General features: G+C 41.0%; 1 protein-coding gene across 7 annotated transcripts in view; it reads left to right on the top strand.

Moving 5' to 3' along the window:
• The window catches only part of LOC122559750 (voltage-gated potassium channel KCNC2-like), a 190,657-nt gene extending 170,717 nt beyond the window's left edge, over positions 1-19,940 (top strand). For 2 of the 7 annotated variants that reach the window (XM_087997137.1, XM_087997130.1), the window contains one exon: positions 14,526-14,634. Coding sequence is in view for 2 of the 7 variants with exons in the window: in XM_043709706.2 (XP_043565641.2) it covers positions 9,763-9,815; positions 14,526-14,645 (173 nt within the window). In the remaining 5 variants the exon portion in view is untranslated. Of the gene's footprint in view, positions 1-9,762; positions 9,816-14,525 lie in introns of those variants that run through there. The other 5 variants (XR_015760393.1, XM_043709706.2, XR_015760392.1 and 2 more) reach the window with 5 other exon arrangements.
• Positions 19,941-21,144: the final 1,204 nt, after the last annotated feature.

The raw sequence follows: 21,144 nt of genomic DNA, 5'->3' as shown, positions 1-21,144 counted from the left end.
TCAAACATGGTGAAAAGAGCTGAATTCCTGAAGTGAGATGAAGATGAGTGCACTTGACATCAAAGCTGTACTTGACCAAACGTGGCACGAAGGAACCCAATCATAACTGGTGTAATTTTGAAATGGAGGACAGCTCTCCACTGGTTGGAGTCATACCTGACACACAGCAGGAAGGTTGTGGTTGTTGGAGGTCAGTTATCTCAGCCCCAGGACACCACTGCAGGAGGTCGTCAGGCTAATGTCCTCATCCTAACCATCTTCAGCTGCTTCAGCTATGACCTTCCCTTCATAAATAATGTTCGAAATGTTCGCTGATGATTGTACAATGTTTAGTACCATTTGCAACTCCTCAGATACTGAAGCAGTCAATGTCCTGATATGGAAAGACAAGGACAATATGCAGGTTTAGGCTGATAATTGGCAAGTAACATTCACACCACATGAGAACCAGTAATAACCATCTACGGCAAGAGAGAATCGAACAATAACCTGTTGACTCAATGGCATTACTTTTGCTGAATCCTCCACTAGCAACATCTTGGGGATTACTATGAATCAGAAGCCGAACTGAACAAGTCATACAACAGTGGCTATTCGAGAAGGTGATTGGCTAGGATTCCTGCAATGAGTAACTCATTCCCTGACTCCCCAAGGTCTGTCCACCTTCTCCAAAGCATAAGTCAGGAGTGTGTTGGAATACTGTACCCTGGATGGGTGCAGCCCCAACAACACTCAAGAAACTTCACACCATCCAGGACAAAGCAGCCCACTCGGTGGGCCCACAGCATCACAACTACAAACATCCACTGCTTCCACCACTGAGAATCAGTAACAAAAGCGTGTTCCATTTATAACATGCACAGCGGAAATTCACCAAGGTTCCTTATACAGCACCTTCCAAACCCACGACCATTTCCATCTATAAGGACAAGGGCAGCAGAAATACCAGAACACCACCACTTCAAGTTCCCCTCCATGTTGCTCACATTCCCGACTTGGAGATATATAATTGTTCCTTCCCTATCACTGGGTCAAAATCTTGGAATTCTCTGCCTAAAGGCCTTGTGGGTCAAACTCCAGCACATGGACTGCAGCAGTTCAAGAGGGCAGCTCACCGCCACCTTCTCAAGGGCAACTAGGGGTGGGCAATAAAAACTGGCCCAGCCAACAGTGCCCACATCAGAAGAATGAATTTAAAAATGGTGAACCTTAGGCATTAACCTCCTGTGTGCAGATCATTTCATTGCACTTTTGACCATATCATGTAGGGTCATGAAGCATAAGTGGATGTTTTGGAGCCTGCAAAGATGGACTCGGGTTGTACCAATCACCTTCCAGGTACCCGAAGCCTGCAAGTGGTGGAGAGGCTGCTCACTTCGCAGCTTCACCCATCCAACATTGTGTAGCGCTAAGGATGGGTAGGCTGTGTACCTTCAATGTTGTAGTTGCAGCTGGATGCAGATGTACATTAACAGCTGACAATGACCATATATTTACAAATGTGAGAATTGATTTACCTTGAATTGTCACCTGTTCCATCCATGTGCCCTCAGGTTCTTCTTGCTTCTTTCCCTTCCACTGTGTCTCAGTGGAGGCCTGGGTTCCATAGTCAGAGTGGAGGGACCCTGCCCTTCATAGAAACTCAGCTGGCCTTGGAACTTTGGTCAGGTGATCCCAGGAGTATTTGTGTCTAGATGGCCCAGATGTACTGAGTATGACCCACCCAGATGCAACTGCATCCTCCTTGGCCTGACCTCTCACAGTGGTAAAGATGGCAGGAACAGCGGAACTAGAAGACCTATCCACCTTTGGAAGTTTGTGAGAGAAGGCTTCTGGTGGGGGGGGAGGGGGAGGGGGCGCCTGTACGTGGTTCCTCCTCCACCTGGGTGCCTCAGAGGTGGAAGAGGGGACATCCTGTGGGGCTTCCCTCGTGACCTCAGCCACCATAGTCATGTCGATCGTAGCTGCAGGAGACAGAGGAAAGAATGTGTCACAAACAAATTGTAATCATTCTGGCATGTTAAGGATACATTTGTAGTTGGGGTAATAGCAGGGTTGGACACTGATAGACAATGCCTCTTATCTCATTCTTATTTGAGTGAGTTTAAAATTGGGTGTCACAGCTGGTGTAGGTGAGGGTACATTGATGAGAAGTCCTGGGTGAATGAGTAGAAATCACCAAGGCCAAGCAGGGTTAGCAGGGGTTGGCAGTGAGGGGGTAAGGGTAATTTGAGGGAAATGTTGCAAAGCAACACTGAGCCTTGGAGAGAAGGTGATGCAGTGGCAGAGTGGGAGTGATGTGAGTAGTGGAGAGAAGATGGTGGCACTCACCCTGGTGGAATAGAAAAAGGTCAATGACTTTGTTCCTACGTGACTGGGAGTTCCTCCAGTTGGTTGAATTCATGGTTGAGTTTGGACCAGACTGGCATGATCTGGTGTTGTGGCTTCTTCTATGTCCTGTGCACCACCATGTTATTGGACTGAAGTTTCCTATCACCGTTAATAGAGCATTAATTTCCTTTTGACTGCCACATCCTGGTGCAAATGTTTTCAAGAGTAGCTCCAGCATTTGACAGGCTATGGAGCCAGACTCAGGAATCCAGTAGTAATCATGCAGTGGAAACTACTTCCATCTATGGCAAGTGGGAGAATCAGGCTATTATTGGATGAATGGGGCATCATAATGACGTGATACACAACTAATGAGGTGAGCTTGGAATGGTAGTGCAGGAAAATTCATGAGGCCTCATATAGAGAAACCCTCCTTGAAACTCAAGGCAATTGATGTCACCAATTCCAGCTAAACTTCAGCCCCAACATTTCCAAGACATTTCTCCTTCTGCTTCAAATAGTTAGCGTCAGGAACAGCTCAGGAAACCAGTCATTTCCAATCCCAAATTGGCAATGATTATTTCAAGACCAACATGCATTGCTAGTTGAGATCATTACCCATGCTGCACAAATTCAAGTCATAGAGTCATTGTCATAGAGATGTACAGCATGGAAACAGACCCTTTGGCCCAACCTGTCTATGCCGACCAGATATCCCAACCCAATCTAGTCCTACCTGACAGCACCCGCCCATATCCTTCCAACCCCTTCCTATTTATATGACCATCCAAATGCCTTTTAAATGTTGCAATTGTACCAGCCTCCACCATTTCCTCTGGCAGCTCATTCCATACACTTGACGAGCAAAAGTGTTTAGTTTGGTAACTAAACATAAAGAAGTCACAAATTTCAGATTAATCCCAAATCTTGTTAGGGCAAAAATCTTTTTTCAAGTAAAACCTATTTTTATCATGGGATATGGGCAGCACTGGCAAGGCCAAGATTTCTTATGATCCCTAACTGAATTAAATTAATTGAATTAGCTTTATCGCCCATGGAAAGTTTACAAGTCACCACTTACAGCATTATTTTAGGTACAAAGGTACCTATCTAGATAGAGATTCGTGAGTACAAATTCTTAGGAAAAAAAATTAGAAAAATAAAAAAGAATGTCCAGCACTTCAAAAGTACAAAATCATAGTTATAAATTAGAAAATAAAAAAATAAGAGTTCAGATTACTAGACCTTCACAATAATATAATAAAGAAAACAAAAATTAAAAAAGAGAATCTAAGACAAAGTCCACGTAGTACAGTTCAAAAATACTTGAGGACTATGAGGCTGAATGGGCTGGGGCTATTTTCTCTGGAGCTTCAGAGCCTGAGGGGTGACCTTTTAGAGATTTTTAAATCACAAGAGGCATGGATAGGGTAAATAGACAAGGTCTTTCTCTGGAGTAGGGGTAGTCCAGTGCTAGAGGGCATAGGTTTAAGAAGAGAGGTGAAAATTGTAAAAGGGACCTAAAGGGCAACTTTTTCACATAAAGGTTGATGTGTGTATGGAATGAGCTGCTACAGGACTTGGGGGATGCTGGTACAATTATAACATTAAAAGGCATCTGGATGGGTATATGACTAAGAAGGGTTTAGAGGAATATGGGCTAAGTGCTGGCAAATGGGACCAGATTGATATAGGATATCTGGTCAGCATGGACGAGTTGGACTGAAGGGTCTGTTTCCATGCTGTACATCTCTATGACTCTATGGCTGGATTCACCATGATGCCGAAGAAAATGCCCTTGAACAGATGATTGTGAACCACCTTCTTGAATTGCTGCAGTCCCTAGCATGTAGAGATGCGTACAATGCTCTTAGGAAGGGAGTTCTAGGATGTTCCAACAGCAGTGAAAGAATGGCAGGATGGTTGGAGGGATACTTGCAGGTGGTAGATGATAGAAGTTTCCAATTTGGAAGGTAAATAGGAATAGAAGGGCAGGTTAGAGAAAGTAAAAAAGAAACTGAACAAAAAAAAAGGGCTAGGGAAAGAGGAGAGAGCAGGAGAAAACATATCATTCAATATAGAGAAAATTGAGGCATAATGAGGGTAAAAGAATTGAAAAATGTATAAGAAAATGAACAGTTGTTCTCAGAAAAGGTACAGGAGATGTAATTTATCCTTGTTTTTCACAATGAACAATGTCTTGGAAGATTAGGTTAGCTGTTTGATGCAGTGCTTTTTTCTTAACTGCATCCCAGATTTGTGAAAACAATGGTTGTCAGATGGATGCTCCTGAGCGTTAATGCTTCAGTGACATTAACAGATTAATGATCAGCACATTATTGTCACAATTCACAAGGAAATAATTCACAAACATTCACTAGAAAACTACCTAACACCCAAATGACAATATATAGTAACACTAACATGATAAAATGCCTTCAAGCACTTCCCAGGAGTGTTGTCGGACAAAATTTGTCATTTAGCCTTGTGAGAAACGGGATACATGACATTTAGTCAGAGCAATAAGGTTTAAGGAGTATCTTAAATGAGGAAAAAGAGGGAATGAGGCAGGGAGACACGGAACCAAGTTCCAGAGCATTGTCTAAAGTAGCTAAAGGCTAGCAACATAATGCCTCTGGGATATGCAAGAGATTGTTGAATACATATCATGCAGTAATTAGAGTTTCCTGCAAAAAAAATCTAAGAACTGTCTTTTGATAACAATTATTGATATAGTGTACGTTTGAATTGAAATTTGGCAAGTGAGGTTTTTTTATGCGTTTTGTGCATAGTTGAGCGCAAGTACATCTGGAAGAGAAAGACCTCAATTTTCCCAGTGATGGAATGGTTCCCAACTTGGCAAATCCAACCTGGGATGGAATGTTCTGGGATTGCAGGTGTTCGATCTGAAGGGACTGGCTTTTACATTGCAGAGGCTTCCAGGTGCAGGAGTGGTTGCACCAGCAATCTATCTTAACCTTGAAAGAGAAATGAAAGACAATCTTCCAGATCTCATCCCTCCACACTTTTCCCATGCCAACGCATGGCACTTCACGTCCCTCCGTGGACACCACATGGCCCATCATCCCCTCCATGACAACCTATGACTCTCTATCCATCCCATTATCCATAATTTTCTCATACTAATGTACCCCCTCCTTTGCTCTTGCACCAACCATGCCAACTAACGCAGTATCCACCGTGGAAGGACCTCAAGACACATGCTGGGATCAAACAAAGTTTTTGAAGTTGGTATTGATAAATTCACTTTTGATAAACACACAACTGCTACATTTAAATTCATTTAATCCTTTCTAAAAATAAGCACTGGAATTTGCAGTCCTACTTCAAAAGGTTTATAATGACTTGAGGCAGCCAAACAGACAATCAACTGACAGGCAACCAGTTGTGGTAGTTAAAGTGTAAAATCAGTCACTCAGCACTAATCCTGTATTTGTAACCTGAGACTTATGTTGAGAGACAGAATGAAAAGCAAGCACTGATATTTTTTAGCACTACAGACAATATTTTCAAATATTAAAATGAGTTTGAAATGCATTTACAGTTTGGCAGCTCCTTTTGACAACTGCAATGAGTTCATGCATTTTTCAAGCACATTCATGTCTCTGTTTAAGAATCCCAAAAGGGACACCCTGACAGTTCCTGAGGTGTCCCAGGGCCATATCCAAAAGGATATGCCACCTCTCCAGATAAGTCCAGTACCTTTAGACCTTCTCCTACCAGGTCTAAAGTGGGCAATCATATTTTGAACAAATCAGTAGTGAAAGTCAGACCTTCCTGGGGCAGCTATCTCAATGAATCACAGGCGTCCAGTTTCAAACCTGTCCTAATTTCCTTCACCTCCACTCACACAAAGCACCAAATGAAAATGGTAGGTGTGGCATTCTAGATTCAGGCCCCTGCTGCCATTGTCAGTATTATAGGAAGTCTCTCTGCGTGTACAAAAATTCAGATCAAACTGATCAAGGTCTGGATTTTGACCTGATAGATGAGAAATTCCTCGAGACTCTGGAAGTCAGGAGTTTGAATCCCACTATGGAATTGGAACACCACAGTGCGTGTGTGACATCCCTGACCAGTATCCCCAGACATCAGCCATATTTACAATCTGATGTCCAACTGGATAGGCATTGAAAGTCACATGAACTGGTGATTCCACAGTGAAGTTTGGAGAAAATCTCAGGGATGGTAAGGGATTTGGTCTTGAAGGTGAGGCTGATACTGGAAAGAGAGCCATGGTAGGTGACAAGGTGAGAACCTCAGGGTAACAATGGGGGAGGGAGGAGGAGGTGATCAGAAACCTGGGAGTACAGTTGGGAGCATAGTAGAAGAGGTGTTCAGGGATGCCTTGAGGTGATGTGGTGGTGTCAGAGGTATGGTGTGGAAGTACTGTTGAAAACCTGCTGAGGAGAGCTCAGATATTGTATTTAATCAGAGGACCCTGGAAGGGATGTGATCAGCCTCTCTAGAGTGAAGTTTGGGGAGGGTTAGGCATCATGTGGGGAGGGTCAGAGGTGATGGCCAATCACAGTGGTTTCTCACAGAGGTACGCTGAATTCAGAAGATAGGTGTAAAGCCACTCACCTTCTGAATCCTTCTGAAGAAGGGTTACACCCGAAACATCAACTTCTGCACTTCCTGATGCTGCCTGGCTTGCTGTGTTCTTCCAGCCTCCTGCCTGACTACTTAGTCAGTTTACTAGCAGTACCACATGCCTGTCCCTGAGGAAGCCACATCTTGGGGTATACTGGTATCTGTGGGCCAGTGACCCAACGAGAGAAAGTAGGATGATGGGATTGGTTCTCCATTGTTAAGTGGATTAGCCATGGTAAGTTGCCCATGGTGTCCAGGCAAGGTGGATTAGCCATGGGAAATGCAGTGTTATTGGGATACCGCAGGGAGGTGGGTCTGTGTGGGATGGTCATCAAAGGGTCGGTAGGTCTCAATGAGCTGAATGGCCTGCTTCCACACTTTTGGATTCTATGATTCTATGGTTGATGTATGATGATGGGGAGACAATGGAGTATTGGGATGACTTTAAGAAAATACAGGTCAACATGGTGAGATTAGAGCAGAGGCTGTGCTATTAAACTGAGATTGATACAGGGTTATGAGGAGAGAGTGGACCAGTGAAACTCCTTTTATATTACAGTAACATTGAGCTGAGACTAACACAGTGGGTCAAGTGCTCTCCATTGTGCTGAAAGATCCCACAGCCCTAAAGAAATTTCAGTTCCCAAATACTTGTTTTTTAATTATACTGCATGCCAACACTATTTTGCATGGCTATCTTAGCAAACTTTCTGTCTCTGCATGGCAGTCAGATTATTAGCAACTGATTTTAAAAGCTGTGCCTATTTAGATTTGATTTCCATGGTGATGTAGTGTACTGTTTGTCTATGGTGTCTAATCCTGTGATTGTCAAGTGTGGTGTTCAGATTCCTGTGGTATGTTGGTAACAATCTATAGCAGCAATTTCTACAATGGTTTGAGGAAAATCAAGCTGTGATGTCCATTTCATGAAGATGGGAATATCTATCAGTGATATTTCTTTCAATGCTCGCTTGAAGTTATTAGTTGTCCAGTAGTTCAGTGGGTGAAAAGAACTGCCAAATTATAGATTAAAACAAACTGAAATAATGTTGTTTGTGTTGCTCTGCACAAGTTTAAAATGTTCTTTACATTTTTTAATTTACCCAGCAGGGGTTAAATGACCCATATAGTAGTTTTGTAATTGTATATTTTTTACAGTCCCACCATTTGGTTTTTAAACAGTCACTGCATCTCTGTCCATTTTTTTTAAATGGTTAAGTTCAGATATGAATAATTCAAATTCTGCAGCAATTTGACTCCACATTCCAAACTTGTCCAAAATTCATTCCAATTCATCCAAGATGAATGATGAATGTTCAAGAAGATTATGCACCAAGTTTTTGAAATGTTGAGAAGTAACAAGCACACATATATTCCACACTGAAGAAATGCACAAACAAGCATGTTATTTAGCCAATATCGAAGGGTTTTGTGCTTGCTACTTGTTAACATGGGACCAGCTGATGCTCAAGATAGTCCAATTTTAACAGTAGCAATTCAATGCGTTGAAAGCAACAAAGGTTCTGAAACTAAGCGAAGCTACACGTGCAGTTAGACAGTATTAATAAAGGAAGTTTGCACACACACGGCAAGATTTTAGGCTGCCATTGTCTACTTTGCACAGCACAAAACTGACTAAGCTGAATTCACAAATAAAAATAAGGTTTTGGTCTAAGGTTTCCAAGTGCATATTGGCATTTTCTAGCATTGTTCAGAGGCTAATTTTCTTGGCTACACTACGTCCTCATTTTGGACTTACCAGTCGACCCACACTCATCCAGTTGGTGTGGCATTTGAAGCCACACCACGGAGGCCCCGCAACATTGCCAGTACAGACCCGTTCCCCAGACTGGCTCTCCCATTGGCTAGTTTGGGTGCAAAGAGGCACTACAGCTCCAGCTCTGAGAAATCTGTAGGTGTAATCACGGCTAATGGTTTCTTTGGCTGTTAAATGTTCAGTGGGTAAGTAGACAAAACAAAGTGTCAATTCTGATCCTCTGCTGATAGATTTCCATTAGACCATTCAGACTGAGTGAAGATCTTTGTACAAGCCCATAATACCATTATTAAGGTGATTTTGCATTTTGTTTCCAATGAATGCTGCTACAGAAGGTAGAGAGAGGGGTTTGAGAATGTCTCTTTGTTCCTTATTACCCTAGCAACACTGGGCCTGTACCTGTTGGAGCCAAACGATCAGACTACCATTGCTCCTGAAGAGTTCTCAGTCATTATAATGGAGGTGTTGAGGGCAAAGACCTGGTATTATGGTTTTCATAGCTATAGTACTTTGGGAATAGATGTTTTCTAGTGGGTAAAGGCATGCAAAATTGACCCAAGTATAATAACAATATCTGATAAGACTTGGCATAACATTTATCAATATTCACTCAGTCATTCATGTGGATTCACTCAATGGCAGGTCCTTGGCTTGTTGTCTCCTTCATCCTGCATCATTTCCTTGGCAATTTTTCATAGTGATGACTTGCCATTGCCTTCTCGGGGCAGGACAAAGAGAAAGGTTCCAAGTCTACCTCAGCTACAACAAATCAAACCCTCTCCATTGGCATTAGTCTTGACCAGATGCCAGCCAACTAGCCCCTGTATTCAAACTTATGAAGAATATTTCAATATTTCACTGCTTCACTTAGCAGTTCACATTGTTTGAATTGTACTGTACAATAGAATAATTCCAAGTACAATATTCTCTGTAATTTATTCAAGAGATGTTATTACCTTATATTAATCAAATGGAAGTTCATGTCACTTCATTTCAGTTGTATGGTACACTTGTGATTGCATTTTGTTTGTGCCAATCAGGGTTTCTAGAACTTACCACTGCTCAGCTCATTACATCTGAATTTCATCATGAGGTGAGTTTTATTTTGCTTTATATATATATTAAAACAAATAACATTTTTGAAAATTACAACAGATGACAAATTCAGTTGACAGTGGTAAAGAGCGCAAGTTGTGGAACATGCTGCCTGCTGTCCAGAATTATGTTGCAAACGTATGATTGGATTTTAAAAATGAACACAGACACGATATGCAGGTGGACATTTCAGCTGTAGGCCCTTCATCCAAACTTTCAATTTGGTTTCCAGCATTGCATTCTTGATTTTACTTTGCCTCTGCAACAGTATATCTAAGATAAAGTGCAATATTCAGAATTAAGGTAGATCACTTTGGATGTTCAGCTTCCTCCCAGTTAACAGGCAGGGTCAATTGACAATGTATTTGGTGATTTTCAAATGGTAATCACTGATAGCTCTGAAATCCCAGCTCAGAGAGAGGTTTTCTCAGCCTGCCATGCCCATTGCTAGTGCCAACTCCACATGAGGCCTACCTACTCACATTCCATTTCCTTGCTCCTTCCCATAACCATTAATACTTCTTCAACTCCCTCTTAAATGTCACGATTAATTCAACTGAAATCATCACTTCAGTGTTGCATTCCACACTCTTATAAATCTTTGCATGGCAAAAAAAACATTCTATTAATTAAATACAATGTAGCATGCTAATTGCACATACTAAATAGGTTCAGTAACAGGAGTCTGAATTAGATTGAGCAGAGGAACTAAATTAGTTCTTATTTTATATTAATTCTATGAAGATCTCAAGGCCTTCAGGGACAGTTTTCCAATGATTTGTGCTCAGTAAGGTCATCAGATAGAGATTTTGTTCTGTAGCATTATTTGAGACAAAGCTCGAAGACGAATCTGACTCACAGTATCCCAGGTCCACTGCTGGACTGGTCTGCATGGTTTTCCATGCTGGACAGAATACTCACCCAAGCATGTCATTCATATGCCCAAATCTTCCCAGATCATGATATCAAACGGCCTCCACTTCTTGCCAAGGTGGACCTCACAAATTTAGCATCCAAGGAGCAGGAGAATCGACGTTTCGGGCATGAGCATTTCTTCATGCCCGAAATGTCGATTCTCCTGCTCCTTGACCTACTGTGCTTTTCCAGCAACACATTTTCAGCTCTGATCTCCAGCATCTGCAGTCCTCACTTTCTCCTCACAAATTTAGACCAATTTATGCTTGTGCCAAGTTTGTTGAACTACTGTGGGTCTTTTTTGTTTTGTTGCATGGGGAGATATTAAATTGAATTGCTTGATTTGGTATGGAGTGATGCTGCGTCCTCACAAGAAGAGGCAGAGGAACACATGACCTGTCAATATAAGAAAAGCCTGCAATAGGTATGCGGGTTGCTATTACAGTGCCGGTTGGCCAACAACGTAGCAGGAAGAACAGAGCTACAGCGGTGGAAAGAACTGTGCAAAGGGAGAAAGGGGTAGTAGCAGGGAAGACACATCTAGAATGCCTTTGCTAGTAGAAGGGCTCTACATGAATGCCTAAATCCTTGGAACAGTATCCTTTCACCAGCATTTCTACAGGACACGCAATGCTCCTTTCATCCACAACCTCCCATTTCAGTATCCTCTTTGTTAGAATCCTACAGTAAAACCACCACCAAAAACCCTGCCATGAAGGTTTAGTCAAGCAAGAGGTCCAATGATATGAGCAGAAAAGAACCATTCAGCTTCAGGTATTCTCTGCATGTCTGTCCTCTTAGATGCCTTTCCCTCATCTTGTACTTCTATACAATGCTACTCAAATAGCTACTCAAAGAGCTGAAACAACATGACTGATGGAATTCTATTAACTTCCACCAAGAGAGACTGGCAGCTGATCTTGCAAAACCCTCTTGAGCAGCTCTGGTCCTTCAGAGATGGTTTCAGATTGTGCCACCTTGGCATGGAGGTCAGCAGCCTGGGTTGCCTGGCTGGCAGTCAAAAGCAAGGATACTAGCATTGTGATTAATGATAAGACACAAATGTTGTCACCTTTAGAGAGGACAATGGGTTTGTGAACAACTGTACTGCTGCCACTTGTTATGGAGAATCTTCTGCAAAGGGAGAGGTTGAACGTGAGTAACTGTGGTGTACTAATCATTGGGTGACTTGACAGTCATAGCTCAGCAGCTGGACGTCTGTGGAAACAGCAGGAGCTATGTTTTTGGCTGGCACTGCTGCATGGTGTATGAGTCTGAGAGACAGTACCTGGATAGTAGGCAAGAGCTCTGGCTTGGGTGTGCATATGGACAAGTAATGGGACTGTGGGGCATTGAACAGTGTGAGAGGTACAATCCCTTGTCCTTCACCAATTATGCAAGCTGTTTGCCTCATGGGAACCAGTGTGGACGGGTCATAAATCTCAACTTCTGTGCTCAAAAGCAAATACAGATTGATTTCTGAGCCCTAATTTTCCAAGTGGTCTAATGGATAGTGACAGAACTCCATGATGTGCCTATTTATGCTGCATTAATATTCTGACAACTACCTCCCAGGAGGCAGGCTATTTGTGCTTGCATTATATCAATGAAATGTTGGAGCCTTTGCAGCACTCAAGTAATATTCTCCTGCTTTGTGCCAGTCCAGCAGCCATTTGATATGGTTCCCAGAAAGAGTAGAGCTTAAGATTTCTCCCTGACTAGAGTCAGCAGACCTACAAGAATAAATTTTACTTTGGCAAAGGGCTTTAGTTGATCCTGGTGTCTGTTATTATCATCATTTATCCATCCAGGTGTGTACTGAGATTGTCAACGAGCTTTCCCCTTCTGTAACAAGGATTTTTAGAATGGAACTATGAAAATAGACTAGTAATAAGATACATCAGAGGTATGCATAGAGGTATGTTAGCTCAGAATGAAATGTTATCTAAAGCATTACTTAACAGCTAACAGAAAAGGCAACACAGATAAATGTTTACAAAAGGAATGTTCTTACAATGACTGATTGATATCTGGAATTGTACACACAGCAGCGTAGGAGAGAAAGAATCTCTGGCACTATGTTAGACTTACCTTGGGTTTCTCTGCAAACTGAAATAGACGAGCTAAATAGTTTCCCTCATCTATATTTATCTTGCTGAGGTGATTACCAATAATGCAGAAAAAAATCTTCACAAGCTTTTGTCAAGAGTACTCCCTCATTTCTGCACAGTGAGAACATCCATTCCACAAAACAGAAAATCAATAAATATGGCCCAATGAAAAAGAAAGAAAAGCTAAAAAGTGGAATTCTTATATGTGATATTTTAACAGAATAATGAAAATAATAAGCAAGGTGAGAAATTTTATTAAATAGTGAACTGAGGATTCTTTTAAACATATTAAGCAGTTTATTAAGATAGTGCACAAGAGAATTTGTATATTTTAATATATATTTAAAGTGATGGTAAGCCAGTTTGTGACTTTTTATTGCTATCAGTGCTCACAGAATTAATATTATCAGCTCTTTTATTTTGTTAACTGCATTTCTGTATATAACAGGAGATTAATACTAAACAGACTTGACTTTTCTGAAGGGTGCAGCAGTGGGCCTATTATAATTATATTTAAAATTTAAATAATATAAATGGCATGAACCAAAAAAAACTACTATGCAGCTCTGTGTACCAACTGACTGTCTTCAGAGCTTAACCCGTTAGTTCTCTGAGCTCAAATAATTGGTGTTTGGGTTTTGGGAAGTCATGCTATCATAGCACAGCTGAGTGCTGCTATTCGTAGAGACAGAAATATGGAATGAAGCTGCTTTTCATGTGGCAGACCTAAATGAAGGTGAAAGTTAAAAACAAGTATATGCTTCTTTTAAAGAGGTCACTGTGCAACCAAGCAATGTTAGGTTTGCCCTTTTGATGGATTCTACTAGTGCCACTATGAAGTATTTAATGTCTACTTTTTGCCAATGTGATGGTGGCATTAGAGTGTTGAATTTTGGTGGCTCATATGGAAAAAAATAGCAAAGTAGATTTGATGGATCAAAGCCTGTTGGTATATTGTTTCTTGTGGATGTGGTGTATGATTCATGGTACTTTTGCTGCATACAGACAGACCCTTCAATTCAGCACTTTAATAATGCCAGTTAAACATCCTGATATTCTTCAGTTTTCAGGTCAGATTTATGGTCTGCATTAGCTACATGCACTTACAATGGGGATCTAAAGTACATCAGCTTCAGTTAAAAGGAGAGAGGATGTTTAAAATCAGGCTTGAACGATCACCTTGTAAATGTTTCTGATCCACCATGTTGGTGAAAAGAAATGCTACAGTTTCTGCGACTATAGAAAAGAGAAGGTTAAGGAAAGAGTAGAGATTCTCAAAATCATGAGTAAATGAGACAATAAATAAATGGAATTGCTTCCTGGTAGCAGAAAAATTGGTGACCAGAGCAAATTTCTTATAAATTAATTGGCTAAAGAAGAGGAAAGAAAATGGGGGAAGAAGGTGATGCAGCAAATTGGTATGAATTAACATGTAGTTCTGAATGTATGTTGGAGATAGAGTCAATAATAACGTTCACAATGGATCTGGATAAATGCTTGCAAAGTAAAATATGGCTGAACAATGGGGAAAGAGCTGAAGTGTACAAATAATTGGATCAAAGAATTTATACAAAGACAATGGGATAAGTAACTCATAATTCCATGATGCTATATTAAAATAGGTCCTACAAATTGTGACAATATTTCCCTATGGGAATCTGCTCTATTTATGTTTTCTGCAGGGAGAAGAGGAGGTGTGGATGGCTGCCATGCAGGTAAGATTGATCCCGAGGAAGACTTCAATTATTCACCGTCACCATCCAAACCACATGTTCAGGCAAAGACCGATTTACCTAGATTAAGGATCCTGGATCCAAGATGCGGCGTCTGCATGGTTTAAGGTTGTCAGTGGAAGTAACGACAGAACTGTGCCAAATGCTGGAGAAATCTGCCACCACCTGTGCCACGGGATTGACACGAACGCTGACAGACTTAAGCACTTATTGTTTTGGTACCAAGCTAGCATTATCTGCAGTGCTCCAATCCACTGTGATGTTCACAGATGTATGGAAATGGTGACATATCATCTGCATTTCTGCTGACTGGTAATATAAGTGTAGCATGGCAACCTAATATCACTGCATTCCTGCAATTTCCCAATGTAATGGTGTCCCGGTATAAATCAGAAGATTCTTGCTTCTCTTTTGTGAGTACTACTTGTTCTTCATCGTATTTGCATTCTGATATAGCCTCTACTACCTCTTGAAGTTCACATCTTGCAAAAGCTGGGATGTGTGTAACTGCTGCAACTTGTAAGTTGGTGAGTGGAATGCATGGTGCTGTGAGGTGCTGTCTTGTCATGGCCTGTTGTCACTGTCGGAAGACTAATGCCCAAGGCTTAAAGTGGCAAGCATGTGACTAACATTACAAAGTTGTCTCCAAGACATGTCTTCCAATATAGTTTGCAACATTGTAATAAGCTGTTTTTGTTGTTATGTGGGACTGAGTATATGAGAGCCATATGTAAAACTGTAAGGTAAAGTGCTTTTCACATCAATAGCATTTCCCTGATAGCTACACAGTTTAAGAAATAGTTTTCAAGTGTAGACACTGCTGACATGTAGCCAAAATGTGGCAGCCCGTTATTGCATGGCAAGTTCCCACACACCAAACAATGAGATTTATCTTATTTTTTCTTTCAAAATGTGTGTGACTTTTCTAAAGACAGATTCATTTCTCATATATAGATAACCTGAGAAGGTGATGATGAGACTGAGTCTCCTCCTTGAATTATAGCAGCACTTGCAACAATGGTATTCCCAGAATGGCATTAGATTGGGAATTTTTGAATATTGACCCTAAATTTAAGCATTTTTTTTCTGGAGATTCCAAGGCTCTTCTGCCAAAGTTACTGCAGGTGAGAGAACAAGCTCCCACAGAAATTCACACTGGAGTGTGCTAATCCTCTGAATAATAAACCATGATATTTTTCTCCATCTGTTACTATGGCCAGCAATAATAAGAATCAAATGTGCCTGGGTCAGAAGTATATGTTTAGCAGGTTACCCAGCAGCACTCCATGCATTACCATAGCCTTCTTTTATGGAACTGAAGGCTGGGCATATTTTTCCAGTTGAAGGCACATCATCTTCTTCCGCTTCTGTCCCCATGCCTATGAGCATGGCATATAGCAATGGATGTGACTTCCTCTTCCTGTGAGGCGTGTAGGCCTCTCCCCTGGAGAAAGTGCTCTGGAAGGGCTAAATACCTCAAATTCATTGCGTATGACATCACCAGATTTAATGTATCATTCCAGCACTAGTTCTAAAACTGTTTTTCTACCTTGATACTGTCAATCATTTACCTTCTACTTGTTTGACCACAAACTTTTCAAAAATGTTCAAATATTCCAATGGTTGTTAAGCATAATACTTTTCTTTTGTTACCTTTTAGCTGTAAGGTTTCCCATCTACATAAGTTACTAGTTTCACTATGCAATTTGTTAACCCAAACTGATAAGGTTGGCCAATGTGGGCCAGGAGTTCATCCCCCATATTAAATCAGATAGATCCTCGTCATTCTTGCTAACCAGTTTATCCAACTGGCTATGTATGATTCCTATCCACTACCTTCCGGCTCCACTCATGGACCTTAAAATTAGCTCTAAACTGCCTGTGCTCATTTCATCTTTCAGTCTGTAATTATGGCATTATTATTTTCTGCTGGTTCGTAGCCAATATGATTGCGCACGTTCAGTAATGTTGATGTTTTTCCATTTCATCCTATTTTAGTGCAGAACCATTATACAATGAACATCTCTAACATCCTTGAAATATAGGAAACATCTGGTTTTAATAAGGCGAGATTGTAGCATCTCAGGATCCATATCCTGCCCTGATTCTGAGTCATCACCTCCTGAGGTGGTGAACAATTATTTCTATCAGTTATTGCAGTTTCCTTCCTGAAATCCTGTCAGTTTCCCTCTTCAATTCTCGCACCACCTTTTTAAAAAATGAAACTCCCATATGCTACAATTATAATCATTAGCAAAAATTGTTCTTCTTCTGATTGTGAAAGATATTTGGAAAGGGAATAATTATCATTGGTTAGATTCTTTTGTGTTGCTTACTAAATACTTTCAGTGAGGAAAGGAAATCATGAGAGATATTTCAAATTGTTCTCTAAATGCCATTCTTTCTCACCTTTTCGTGCATTGGATGATACTGCAATGGGTCATTGAAATAACCAAAATGATCAGTGTAATTTCCCAAATTAGTGGTACCAACAAGGGGCCTTGGCCACCAGGTCCACACTTTGGAGATTTGGGTGATGTTACACATGATTTTCCACTTCTTGCTGCATACCTTTGTCAAGTAGGGCTTTCATGTGTCTCTTAGATGTCCATGAATCCTGAGTGGTTGGGGATGAAGGAATTAGATACAAATATTAGAATTCCACACACTGATTCTTCTGAAGGACAACAATTTTACATTAACATTGTAAAATGCCCCAAGATACTTAATTAAAGCGTTACCAAACATTATTTGAGGTACTCATTTTCTGCAAATTCATTCAAGTGAGGTGGACATTGTTGGCAAGGCCAAGAATCATAGAATCCCTACAGTGTGGAAACAGTCCTTTCGGCCTAACAAGTCCACACTGACCCATTCCCCTACCCTATATTTACCCCTGATTAATGCTCCTAATCCTACACATCCCTGAACACCATGGGCAATTTAGCATGGCCGATTCACCTAACCTGCACATCTTTGGATTGTGGAAGGAGACCAGAGCACCTGGAGGAAACCCACGCAGACACAGGGAGAATGTGCAAACTCCATACACACAGTCGCCTGAGGCTGGAATTGAACCCGGATCCCTGGTGCTGTGAGGCAGCAGTGCTAAGCATTGAGTCACCGTGCCGCCCCAAAGTGAGATGTTTTTGTCCAGCTTGTATTGAGCCTCTCTGGAGCCGCCCTGAGACAGAAATCTTCACACCTTTGGACTGTGGGAGGAATCTGGAGCACCCAGCAGAAACTCATGTAGACACGGAGAACATGTAAATTCCACACAGATACTGGTGATACCTATTCCTTGAGAAAGTGATGGTGAGCTATTGTCTTGAACTGCTGCAGGCCATCTGATCTTGCTGCTAACAGAGGAATTCCTGAATTTTGTGTGAAATTAGAAAACATTGCTTTCTAATGTCACCTTCCTGATACTTTCTTGCATTTCCATTACCTGTTTCGGTCTTGAAGGGAACCTGTCTAGAATTGAGCTTAGGTACTGTTATGATCCCAAATGATGTTATTCTGAAACCAGTCTCAATAGATCATATTTTGTTTAATTTTGATTTTACTGAAGTGGTCTCTTGCTGAAACATAAGCATACAATTCTGCAGATTTTGTTTGAGCAATCAAACAGAAGTGTATTAACAAGAGAAATGAAAATGGAATAGAACAAATCAAACTATTTGTAACACAAACTCAAAGATTTTTTAAACACACAGCAGAAGTATAATCTAATGAGTATCAAAACTATGTGTTTTCTGCTCAATGTGGATACATCTTCTTGGCAATAAAGCCCATATTGCCTGTATCATGATTCAGTGGGGTAGCAGACTGAATTGAAATCTGAGCTACTCCTGAAATCATTTAAAAGTTTAAAAAAAATTAAAAGTTGCAGGACTCCTTAAATGCCCTGTCTTTTAGACATGGATTGACAGAAAGCATGGACCAAGTTTCTGGCTTTAACAAGAATTACTTTTTGAGGAACAAATAGATTCTAACTACCGATAATGAATTTGAAACTGTTGAGCTTTAACTCCTCTGGTGAAAACTTTAAACTACTTATAAATTCCCCCTGCAGACACAAATATTAGAAAACCCTGGTTGGTATGGGTGGGGGAAAGGGTGAGAACACAGTTTGGCAGTTCCTGAACCCTGTGCAGAGAGTTCACTTAGATGATCTTTTGGCTTGTCAGAATATACACCTCCTTGGCTTTCTTTCTCCAGGTACTTCCACCTGTTTGCAGTCAGCATAGTGCAGGGGGTTCACATTTACATAATAAATTCCTGACTTACTGATTAAAAATCTCAGTTTAGGGCAACTGCTGAGAGAAAAAGCAATGAATCAATCTTCCAGTGAGGGTGTGCAGAGTGTGGTCCTGTTTGGGGAGTGGAGAGCATCAGATCAGGTCCAGTGACAGGGGTTCAGGTCCAGTCCAGTAGTGGGTGTTGTGCAGCAGGGAAAGTTATTGTTGGGGAGCATCAATTGAGGTACTGGGGGAGGTGTAGTTAGCTGTAAGTGAGATATGGGTGGGGCCTGCTTAATTGTTACTCAAGAGTCAGCCTATATTTATTGTCTTTACACTGCATGATCTTTCAATGAACAGGGAATGCTGCTGCCCCTTTGCAAAGAGTTGAGTGCATTTTGAAGGCCTATGGATATAAAGGTTTCTCCCAATTGTGGGAACAACACTTGCAGTACCTCTTGGATCACAGCATAATGAGGGGGTAAAGCAGAAGCAAGAAGGAGGACAAGCTCTGTATAGAGGCGAAGAAGGGTTCACTATAGAAAGTCCTAGCCACAAAATGATCTTCAAAGAGCACTTGTCTTACCCCAGAAGCTGTCTCTAAGGTAGTAATTACTCTTCACAAAGGAACTGTCACTGAACTGTGAATGTGAACACTTTACAATGGGTGCAGAAATGATTTACAAGAAGAGTCTGCAACTAAAGCACTTCAGTTGTGAGGCTGGATTAGGGAATGTGGAATTGTTTTCTTTAGGGAAGGGAATGTTGAGATGTAATTTGGTGTTTCAAATTATGAGGGCTCTAAATTCGTATGGACAGAAGCTGTTCCCTTTGACAATCAGGTGTAAGGTGATTGTCAGCAGAACCTGAGTCAACCTGGGAAGATGTATTTGTTGATGGGAACATGCAGTGAGGGGTTAGGATCTAAAATTCACTGCTTGCGAATGTACTGGAGGCAGATTCAGTTGTGACTTTCAAAAGGGAATTGGATAAGCCGCTGAAGAGAAATGATTTGCAGGGATAAGAGGAAAGAGTGGGTCAGTGGGATAAGCTGAATTATACTCTGGCAGAGCTGGTACAGGACCGATGACCAAAGGGCCTCTTACTGTTCCCTAGCCATTTTATGAATCTGAAAGTATTTGAAAAGTCTTTTACTTCCTTTTCTGTATAAACAACAAGAGAGCTGACCTTTCTTTTACCATTCTCCACTGTGCCTTATTGCAATTCTGACACATTCTTTTTCAACTGAAAACATTTAAGGGATCAATCTTAGTCATATTCAATATATTCTTCGCTTGCCTAGTCTAGTCAAGCTCATTTCACTTTCTGCTCCTATTTCATTAAAAAACAGTCTCAGGCTTATGTTGGTTATCAACTGTATTATGAGCAAAACTTCACATTTCTGAACCCGTTTTAAAACAATAACACAACATCTTTGTTCTCCACAAGATTCTCACTTCAAAGAAGCGTAGTTATTTCATTACTGTTGGACTTGACTTCCTCACTTCTGGTTGTAATTGCTACAATCCAAGCTGACTAAACTCCTGGCTTTCATTTATTGCTTCAGAAAATCTAAATTCCTCTTCTCATGTCGCATACTCAACTAAAGAAAGAAGGAGATTGGGATTTTAAGCCCTGTCATAGTGGAAGAAGAGGTTTTATTCAAAATGACAGAGCATCTGGTGTCTTTCCTCCCTGTCAGAACCTTCTCAACCTGCCTGAGTCACTAACAGACATACAGCCCTGAAGCCATTAGAACAGAATCATATAACAATTATAGCACAGAAGGAGACATTCAGACCATTGTATCCATGCTGAGTCTCTGATGGAGGAACTTACCTAGTTTCACTTCCTTCTCAGACAATAATCCAATTCCCTCTTAAATCCCTCAATTAAACCAATTTCTGGCATATTCTTAAGCTGTAAACTCCAGATTCCAAATACATACAGCATAAAAACTTTTTTCCCTCATCCCTCCATTGCTGCTTTTACCAGTTTTTCCCAAAACAGTTCAGCAATGTCCAATGACTGTAGTGTGCACCACCTACAAGATAACTAGCAACAATTCACCAAGATTCTGAGATATCACCTTCTAAATTCATGACCTCTGCCACCCACAAGGATAAGAGCATCAGATGCATGGGAGCACCAGGCTTGAAAGTTATCCTCCAAGTCACATATTATTCTGATTTGGAAATATATCACTGCTCCTTTACTGTCACAGGATCAAACTCCTTTCTAACAAGATTTAGGGTCTGCTGACTCGACATTGACAGCAGTTGTTCAAGAAGGCTGCTCACCAACATCTTCTCAAGGGCAACTGGGAT

Source organism: Chiloscyllium plagiosum, unplaced genomic scaffold (genome assembly GCF_037043375.1).
Source record: "Chiloscyllium plagiosum isolate Xiang-an unplaced genomic scaffold, Cpla_swu_hap1 HiC_scaffold_19, whole genome shotgun sequence".
Classification (NCBI taxonomy): Eukaryota; Metazoa; Chordata; class Chondrichthyes; order Orectolobiformes; family Hemiscylliidae; genus Chiloscyllium; species Chiloscyllium plagiosum.
The sequence above is the reverse complement of the archived record's forward strand: the minus strand, read 5'-3'. Positions and strand labels throughout refer to the sequence as shown.